Source organism: Lutjanus erythropterus, chromosome 2 (genome assembly GCF_056507025.1).
Source record: "Lutjanus erythropterus isolate fLutEry1 chromosome 2, fLutEry1.hap2, whole genome shotgun sequence".
NCBI classification, from domain to species: Eukaryota; Metazoa; Chordata; class Actinopteri; order Lutjaniformes; family Lutjanidae; genus Lutjanus; species Lutjanus erythropterus.
In genome coordinates, this window is record NC_139318.1 from 3,820,539 (window position 1) to 3,831,188 (window position 10,650).

General features: G+C 38.8%; 1 protein-coding gene across 1 annotated transcript; it reads left to right on the forward strand.

Moving 5' to 3' along the window:
- The first annotated feature begins 361 nt into the window (after window positions 1-361).
- On the forward strand, window positions 362-10,035 carry LOC146331032 (chitinase-3-like protein 1). The gene is made up of 12 exons (XM_084742788.1): window positions 362-389; window positions 501-527; window positions 624-828; window positions 910-963; window positions 1,183-1,185; window positions 2,925-3,090; window positions 4,675-4,799; window positions 4,929-5,031; window positions 6,295-6,477; window positions 8,571-8,687; window positions 8,782-8,914; window positions 9,166-10,035. Exons 1-12 carry the CDS (start codon window positions 362-364, stop codon window positions 9,531-9,533), a joined length of 1,512 nt encoding a protein of 503 aa, XP_084598914.1. The 3' UTR covers window positions 9,534-10,035.
- The last annotated feature ends 615 nt before the right edge of the window (window positions 10,036-10,650 follow it).

Below are 10,650 nucleotides of genomic sequence, written 5' to 3' on the forward strand. Positions count from 1 at the left end.
TATTCACATTGTAATAATATCATTTAAAACTATGCCAGTCAGTTCTGCAGAATTTGATATTCTGTCAAACTGATAGGATTTTGAATGCAGGACTTTTACTTGTAACAAAGTATTTAATTGTAAGTGTGGTATTGGTACTGCTACCTTAAATAAAGGATTCTTCAGGGATTAAGTAAGGGATACTCAAAGGATAGTGTTAAAGAAGCTGAATACGTCTTCCAGCATTGCATGTGAGTAATAGAAACATGAGATGTAAGGATGGAGTGACGTTACACACTATCTATTTTTCTGTGTCTGTCCCTCAGTGTGAGCTGCTACACAATGGGAGACTCCCACCGGGAAGAGAGCACAAACAGCTAAAATGAACGCAGGAATAGCAAGCATCACTGGTGAGAAATCCCATCAGTTGTTCTTGTATTTCTTTCATTCTACTGTATTAGTTTTTGATAAATATGTCAGTTGATTCAGCTGTAGTAACATGTGACTTGTGTCCCTTGCAGTGGCTCTGCAGTTCTTCACTCAGATTGGTGAGCAGCAGATTTTAAGAACAGACAGGAGATCATGTTTTAATGAAGCCTCGGTGCTGTGTGGAAAGCTAATGTTGTGTTTTTAACTTGATCCAGCAGCCACAGCCAAACTGGTTTGTTATTTTACCAACTGGTCGCGGTACAGAACCGGTGTGGGGAAATTCCTGCCAGAAAACATCGACCCCTTCCTCTGCACCCACCTGGTTTACGCCTTCGCCATCATCAACTATGCCAATGAGATCACTGAGTATGAGTGGAACGAGAAAAGCTTCTATGAATCATTCACTCAGCTCAAGAGCAGGTAACAGTTTAAATAATGTATACTTGCAATGTACGAAAATGAGATGTCTGTTCAATCAGCATGTGATTTTCTCCTGAACAGAAACCCCAGGCTGAAGACTTTACTGTCGGTCAGAGAGGAGAATGACGGATCACAGTGAGTAGCTCCTTATGAAACTCCTCCATCTGCTGACAGAAAGCTGAAGTGGCTGCAGAGGAACTATTTTGTTTGACTGTTTTCTCAGGCTGATTTTTTAAACATTTGAAAAACTTAAAGCCAGTGTCTCTCTCCTAAAATCATGACCTGGTTTCTCTAGATGCTAATGTTGCTGCTTTGCAATAAGATATACCAGAACTACTTTTTTCCACTCTAAAGAAAGTAGTTCCTACATGAAACTGCTCACAATGGATTATCTCAAGCAACTAGGTCATGAGGCATTGCTGTTGAGTTTTTCAAAAATGTATTTTTGATGCTTTGAGCACCACAAGCTGGGTGCCATTTAGTCCGATTATACTGGAGAGATGGCAGACATCTCTACAGCTGAAATCTCCAAAGCTCTGCAACTCACACCAAAACTATCTTAGCTGGATAAACAGCACTACAGGTCAGAGGAAAAATGTGTATTTTGGATTTTTGGACTTCCTCAGCTTTACAGAACTTAAAGTGCTGCATAACTACTGGGTGTCATATTAGCTTAAAGGGTAAAGATATGTCAGTGTTGTATACAGCTTGTTAAATCAGTTATCCGTTAAATCGGTTTAATAAATCAACAAAATAATAAATAAACTGTAAAAATCAATGAATACTTAAAGGGAAAATTTCATGTTCAATCAGTGTTGATGTTTAATGTAGTCAATTGAAGCAATAAATTCCTCAGTGTTGCTGTATTAACAGAGAAAGCTGAGTTCTCCTGCTGCAAAATCTGTTGTTCTTCCTGCATCCAGTGATGTCAAAGTGATGACATCGCTGTTAAGTAAGAACTACAAACTATTTCAGCTTGGATTTCTAGTCTTCACCTCCGGGGGGCGTACTAGGTGAGTATTTTTGTCACCTGATCCTTTATGTTTGCCAACAAAGTAATAGGTAGGGTGGTGATACACAGCAACATGGCTGTGTGCGTCAGAAGGTTGCTGGTGTATGTATGCACTGCCAGCACAGCTCTGCAAGCAGGACTCATCTTTCTCTGTCAATATAGCAGCAACTGAGGAATTTAATGCTTCATTTGACTACATTTACCATCAACACTGACTGGACATCCACATTAAAGTGCAGAATATTACCTTTAATTCAATTATTAAGTTTTTTTTTTATGCAGATTTACTAATCATTTAATGTAATATCTCTTGGAACTTCTGATGTGCATTTATTTTGTTTTGATGCTGTAAAGACTACACCAATTGATTATTTGAAGAGAATAATCAATCATTTTCATTGTTGTTAGCTGCAGCCCTGCAGTGGTCACATTTAAATATATACTATAGGCCAGTGTTTCTCAAACTTTTTACAGAAAATATTAAATACCACTTCTGGCTTCTTAAGAGACCACTAGCATGTGTGCTCTGGTCACTGTCACTCACTTCATTTTCAACACAGCTGCTGAAAATATTCTCCTCCTGATTTGCATTCTTCTTCCTAACAGTTCCTGTTTGGCACCAAAACTGCAGTGTTTTTGAACTGATCATTTTTAGTCTTTTCATTTTATCTCTGCTTACTATCTTGGCTTCATTTTAGCTAGTAATTACTGCTAACCATGGTTAATGTTTGCACACACTATGTGTATCATTGTGACTATTTAGCAGGCTGATGTTGAAACAAAAATACATGAAAGACAAAACATCCCATTTCAGCAAGCTCATGTTTTATGCAATTTAATTTGAAATAGTGTAGTATTTTGATGGTATTATGTTTTTAAATTAATTTACTGAATGAAAAAATATATATTTCTTACATTACTCCACATACCACTAGAGGGAGCTCACGTTCCACCAGTAGTACACGTACCACAGTTTGAGAAAGTAGACTGTAGGCTATATGTCATAAGATATCAGTTTCAAATTACTCAAGTTCTTGAAGTTGTCAAATTAGACAACAAGCACCTTTCTTATCATCCTCCGCAGGTTCTCCATCGTGGTGTCCTCTCCAGCCAACCGGAAGACGTTCATCCAGTCTTCTATCAAATTCCTGAGGACTCATGGATTTGATGGTCTAGATCTGGACTGGGAGTACCCTGGTGCTCGTGGAAGTCCTCCAGAGGACAAGCAGAGGTTCACTCTGCTCTGCAAGGTACACTGACTGGAGACCAGTGGAGGACTCAGGCTGTCTGAGGGCCACCAGCATGCAGAAAGTCGTGATGCATTTATGGTGAAACAGTTCCAAATCCTGCCTCCTAGAAATTACTAAACTGTTTTCATTGGTATGTTGGGGTGACAACATAATTCCACCCAAACATGAAAATTCAGTCATTATCTATTCACCCTCATGCATTTTTAGTCCACAACACACTGCTGGAGTGTCACAGGAAAACAGTGTTGCAGAATCTGTACAAGCAACAGAATAAAAACATAAAATGCCTCCATACTTCATGTGTGGTATAATCTGAGTCTCCGAAAGCCTCAATATACCAAGCTGACTAAAAAAATGTTATTTGTACAATGTTCTTAACCTGAATCTTCACTGTAGATCCTTATCTTGGAAACACGTTCCTGTGCACATGCACACTGTCTGAACTGGGTGTGTGTGGTGTGATGGTGTGCAAACAGCATGTTGGGACTTTAGCAGACTTAGATTACACCAGAAGAGCAGTATGGAGGCATTTTATGTTGTTTTTTTTACATTTGAAAACTGGTCACCATTCACTCCCATTGTTTGGGAGATTCTGCAACACTGTTTTCCTGTGAAACAAAATAACAAACCCTTCAATCAGCATGAGGGTGAGTAGATGATGACTGAATTCCCATTTTTGGGTGAACTATCCCTTTAAGGTCAGGGAATGCTCAACATTTCGAATAATTATTCATTAGAAAATCTCAAGTCTCAAGCCACCATTGTCTTTTGAATAATGCATATTCTGAATAATGTATTGCAGGATCGTCTATTTGGCAGAAAACAAATTAAATAAATCTGTGACATTTTTACTGATACGTCCAGTATCAACATTTTTGCGACTTGACAGGTACATAAATTAATACAATTTCCTCATTATGTTAATAGAAATTATTAAAATTAAAACATTAAGTTTTCCTTATAATGTATTTAGTGTTGTAAATTTTGTATAAACATTATTTCTAGGATACAGACAGAGCTGAACAATTCTAAACTCTGGTTAGAATTTCATTGATTTTATTATGTGACTCAGATTTCAAATATATATGCATCTTACATCCAACACTATGGGACACTGTCCTAATTGAATGTATCCTTTGACACTTTCAGACGCTTCCTCCTTTGTATCGGTGGAAAAGTAGACTGTTACAGCAGCCGCCTGTGGCTGTTTCATAAATGAAACGTTATGATTGTCATTCTTTTATTATTCTGTCATTTAATCTCACAGTTACTGAAATGAGACTCTGAAAGAGGCGGTGCTAATCTTAAAATGAATTTAATTCTGTTAATTTGTTTTATATTTACAGAGTAATTGGACAAAACTGACAATTAAATATAGTCTAATTTTAGTTTATGCAGTTTTTGAGTACATTTACAACTAATCCTTTACACTGATATCATACTGATACTGGATATCAGTAGCTGCCTGGAAGATGGGAGAAACTTGAAGGTGGTTTGCAGTAATACAAAGTTAATGTGATTTGTTTTCCTGAGCTACATTTTGGACTACTGACTGAAGTGTAAATGGGTTTCTATTGATTTCAGGAGCTGTCAGAGGCGTACGCAGCTGAGAGTGAAGGAGGAAGTAACACACAGCTGACGCTCTCTGCAGCCGTGGCTGCACAAACACATGTTATTGATACAGGATATGAAGTCTCTGAGGTGTCAAAGTAAGACTTACACTTCTGTCAGCTACAGTTTGAATTGCTTGATTCATTCATTACATGATCACATAATGCTGAAATGCCACTTATACCGGTCTTCTGGTTGTGATTTTGTGTGTGTTTGTGTGTATTTAGGTACTTGGACTTCATCAGTGTTAAGACTTTTGACCTCCATGTTGGTCAAGATGGAGTAACAGCCCACCACAGCTCACTCTACAATGAAAACCATGCTAACATAGTAATTATCTGTTTTTTGTACTTCCTTTCATGTATATTACAGGTCCAGTATGTAAGATACAGTGGCAGAGTTGACAGAAATGGAATATATACTGCCTGCCCATGTGTGTCAAAACCTGTTCATTCAGTATATTCAGGTAGTGAGCTGACCTCATTTTTTGGACACATAACGTTTCTGAACCTCGACCTGAACAACTGAAGCAACCCCAGATCACAACACTGCCCCCACAGGCTTGTACAGTAGGCACTAGGCATGATGGGAGCATCACTTCATCCACTTCTCTTCTTACCCTGATGCCCCCCATCACTCTGGAACAGGGTAAATCTGGACTCATCAGACCACATGACCTTTTCCCATTACAATTCCATTGAAATGCTCTTATTTTAACTATTAAACATACCCATGAGTTCTGCTGTTGATTTTTTTAAGATTTGATTTCACCAAACATTTAAGTGATTTTTTTTTCTGACCACATTTCTTCCTTGAAGATGATGGTTCTCCACTATCCTTCCAGGTTTTAATGTGTTAGACAGTTCTAGTTTTAGATGTTTCATCAATCTCCTTAGTTGTTTTCTTTGCTTGATGCAGGTCAATAATTTGACTCTACTGAAACAGAGGAACATCTTTTCCACGACCACAGGATATGTCTTCTGACATGGTTGTTGAAGAAATGAGAAGCTGCTCACTGCATCAGTTAGGGTTCAATAACTTGTTACCAGCTGAAACATATTAATCACTGCAATAATTATCCAGTGGAAGGATCTTATATATTTGATTTGGTGACCTTTTTTTGGCCGGGCAGTGTATTGTATCACCTGAATATGCTGTTCTTTTTGTCTTTTCTGAGCTTAATAATGAGTCTCAGCTCATTGCTTAGCTGTCCAGCCCACAACTTTACTTGTTTGGTTCACTCTCATTACTGTCAAAGCATCATTTGCAGCTCTGATAAATACACAGTACCCCTTCTTGCTGGTGAACATAGTGGAGCATTTAGTTGCTGGAGAGTCAGATATTCTCCTCAGCATTTGGTGGAGACCAAAAACAGAGCTAAAAGAGAGTGAATGCTGAACATATATCTATCAGGTGGCCAGAAACAGAACTCCAGATGATGGTAATGTGGCTCTGTAACTGCTGGGTGTGCAAATAAGTAACAGCTTGTTGAAAAGTTTAGCGTTACCGTAACAGCTTAATAGCTGATGATATGTCAGTGTCTTGTCTCTGCTGTCTTGTCTGCTGGTTTGTGACTGTTTTCTCTCCTGTCAGGATCATGTGATGCAGTACTGGATACATCGAGGAGCCCCACCAAGGAAGTTGTTGCTGGGTTTTCCCACTCATGCTCGTTCCTTCACACTCTCCACCACAGCCTCAGGCCTGGGAGCCCCGGTCAGCGGCCCTGCCAGCCCTGGGCCCTACACACAGCAGATCGGTGTCTGGTCCTACTATGAGGTAACAAGAACACATTTACATTGACAGAGAAGTCTACAGAAGCACACAACACTGATCACAGATATTCTGCTATTTCTGACACCACCATTTATACTGTCTGAGTCACACAAACTTTCTTTTCCCAGACTAGGACTGTGGTGAAATGAGCTTAATAGAGCTTGATATACAAATTATTTTTTTTTTTTTTCACAAGTGTGATTGTCTCAGTTCTACTTTTATATCTGCAGTTACAGTAACAGTAACACAAATCCAGTCTAACATCCCATAATTCAGAAACCCGTCAGTGATGTCATTCAAGTTGTGATAATTATCAGAAAAATCTTTTATCAGGTTTTTGAATTTTTTAAAAATAATCTTGAAAAAACTTATTTTATTGACTCCTCTGGTTTGTACGGACTCCTCAGTCTTCTGAGTATCCAGTATCTAGTCTGTTACGGGCCACATTTTGGCTTTCGTTGTGGCTCAAAAACTGACATCCATAGTAAAGTTTTGTTTCATCTTAAACCAGAGCATCTGCAGATTAATTCCATAGCTCATATGTTATGATGATCCACTTTGTTATCATCCACCTCCTTCCTCACTGGCCGCTGCTGTATGCATCCTGCACAGTTGCCATATTGGTGAGGTCAAGATCCACAAGTAAGCAAATACTACACAATGTGCACTGAGTAATGCAGACTTCCCCACAAAATCAGCTTTAACTTGCATAATTCTGATGTTTGTTCTAAACATGAGAAATTGAATATGATGGTGTTTACTTATTGGAATTAAACTCAGTTACTGAGGGTGATCTCATCAGCTCTATGCCAAAACATGAACCTCCTGAATAGACACAGCTTCCACTGGGATGAGCAGGTTTTGAGCTGTGAACAGGCTACATCAAGTCTACATTATTTACAATGTCAGTTTTTACAAGATCCTCCAAAAATGCAGATTTCTACATCTATTATGTTGTTCTAAAGCCATTTGGTTGTTTGGTGACTTATCATCTCATTTATTTATTTATTTATTTAACAGAGAAGATGCAAGTGGGCATTGTTACATTTAAGTAAATAGGATTCTAACCATAGCTAATTTACAGTCATTGCAGTCCCTAGTTAGGTTTTTAAAGGATAAAACACAAGATATAACAATCTAAAACAAGCATGGAGACTAACAATAAAACAGACATATTTCCACATCTGGCAGTTGTGGTGGTATTGCAGCAGGTGCTTCACCATCTGTTGCTTGGTGGAGATCTGCACTCTATTATGTGACCTCGTCTAGGTTATTATATTATGACGTCTCTGCGGGCCCAAGGGTGTTTCTAATCAGTCCCTCGAGGAAGATTGCAACAATTAATGCAAATTCAACCAGTCTGTGAATTGTGCAATTTTTCCCAGTCCATGCAACTTTTTCGCAAATGTGACCAATCATGGTAGCTTCCTGCGGTTTGACCAATCATAGCTGTCCCCCTGCATGCATGTTTCAATTAATTGACTCAATGGTTTGGACATTGTTATTGCTATTGACATTTATCAATGCTCTGTGCATGTATATATATGTTATAGATTTTATGTTTTGTGTTTACATGAGTTCGAGCTCCAAAAAGATTTTATTTCTTTGTGTAATTCCTCCAAGCACACTTCATTTACAAATTAAGCAGATTTTGTCAGAATTTTCAGAATCTCAAGCCTTTTTGGTAAGGTTACTTGGAAGATGCAAAACAAACTGTGGTTTTATTCTCACTGGAACAAAATTTTCGACTTTGTTTTTGCAATTTTTGTATGCTCGTGCAACTTCATTGCAAAAAACACCTAAAAACATCACCGGGTGCATCGCAGTTTTTTAGAAAAGCTGCCATGAAATCAGGCAATTTAAGCCACAACAATCCTCAAAAAAGCCTGTGAAATCCTGGAGGGTCCGTCTAATGTATCCACACAGTTAGAACATGTCCCTCATGGTTTAATAACTACCACTGAAACTGTTGTACTGCAGCTATACAAATACTGCTGATACTATTACAACCTCTGCTACAGTACAGCCACTGCTGCTGCTGCTGGTTCTGCTCCAGCTTCATCATGCTGACAGAGGCTCTGATGTTTCTTCACCAGACGTGCTCCTTCCTGAAAGGCACCTCAGTTCACTGGTTGGATGGTCAGAAGGTTCCCTACGCTGTCAAAAGCAGTCAGTGGGTCGGCTTTGATAACCAGAGGAGCTTTGATGCCAAGGTACAGCGTGTGAATTTGGTGAAGAGAAAAGGAGATATTTCAATCTGTTTCTCTACACATAAGTTGTATAGTGTCCCCTCTGACTGTCCGACAGGTGGACTATGTGAGGAGCAGACGGCTGGGAGGAGCTGCTGTGTGGACTCTGGATATGGACGACTTCTCTGGACAGTTCTGTGGACGGGGCAAATATCCGCTGATATCACATCTGAAACAGAAACTCAGTGAAGGTGAGGCTGCAATGAAACAGACTGTCTGTACTCCAGGGACAGTCATTCATTCACTTCATGGACACACAGACACTCTTGAGAGACAATGTACTCAGTTCAAAATCTAATTTAAAATGTCCATGTACTGCATTTTTGCTGGCTCTACTGAACCTTGTGCATTAAATTTGTGGGGTTCTCCTTCAAAATACATTCTTCGGTGTTCAGAATAATTGTAAGATTCATTTCAGTGCTGTTCAATATTTTTTCCACAGTCTGGTCAACACAGGAAACAACCCCCGCTGTGCCGCCTTCCACAACCTCCTCTCCCTCTGAAGGCACGCAGCCCACGCAGGATCCGTCCGCCACGGCAGGACCAGCCAGCAGCTGCTTCCAGAACATCACTGTGGTGTATCCTGTCAGCCGCTTCTGCTCACACAGAGCCGATGGACTGTATGTCAAATCAGACCATCCGAAGACTTTCTACAGATGTGAGCAGAGGAAGACATATATAACAAAGTGCCACAACATGGGAACAGGACACAGCAGCACAGGGGCACTTATACCATCAAAGGATGTAGTTATAATCAGCTTTGTAATAGCTGCTTTATTCCAGTTGTTCAGTGAGTGGAGTGACAGGTGATTTTGCTTTGTTTTCTGTGAGTAAAGTTGCTGGTTAACTATGAAAATAAAGGAATTAGAATTTCTTAAAGCTGCCAATAGGGCCCAATGAGGCAAATAACATACATGTAGGTGAGCCAGGCAAGTATTTTCATATATAACCCAGAGTTTAGATTAGAGATGTTCTAATACCATTTTTCCTTCCTGATATCAATTCTGATACTTGAACTTAACACATAAAATTAATACTTTTAAGTGTTGCATACGACTAACCCTGTATGTATATAATATGATTGCTGTTGTTGTTGTATGGCCTGGCTCAGGTGAAAAAAATAGTGTATGAGACGCTGCTGGGAAGTAGTGATCAATACCTGATCCAGCATTTTAGACAATACTGGAGGTATTTATAATACTGGTGATGGTATGGGAACAACTCTTCAGACCCGTGTATGCAGTGTGGCAGAATCTATATCAGTTGTTCAGCTTTGAAGTCAAATACGTCTACAACTCAGTGAATCCTACATTGGTCCACCATGTATTAATTTTTAAAAATATAAATAGTGAAATGCTTACATTTTTTTCTATCCTCTTTTTTTCTATAGGTCTGCATCAGTGTCCTGTCACTCTCAGTGGGAAATGCAATATTTTAAGATTAAAGTGAGGGATGTGCCTTTTCTTTTCATAATCTTCATTGAGTGGATGTATATGATCATTTTGATGACAAACATCTTTACATGTGTTCTAGTCATGTTGTCATTTCAGAAAATTATATTTTGGTTATTTTATCATCGTATACTTAAACCTATTAAATTTGAGTTTTTTTCACAATACTGCCTTTAAATTTGCTGCTGTAATTATGATGGTTATGAAAATAAAAGGCACATTTCTCATTAAAAACATCATGAAAATGCATTTTAATGCAGAAACTACATTCTAATACCGCACTGAGAATGAAAGGAACATCAGCTCACCATTGTTGTAACAGAAAGAAAACTGACAGTAATGTGACATTGATGCAGGTCTTTAGAAAAGAATAGGACAGAAATGTATAAGCATCTCACTATTTTAGAGTCCTTACTGTAAAACGATGTGAATGTTTTGCATGGTGAACTGGTGTAGCCATCATACAATGTGGTGTG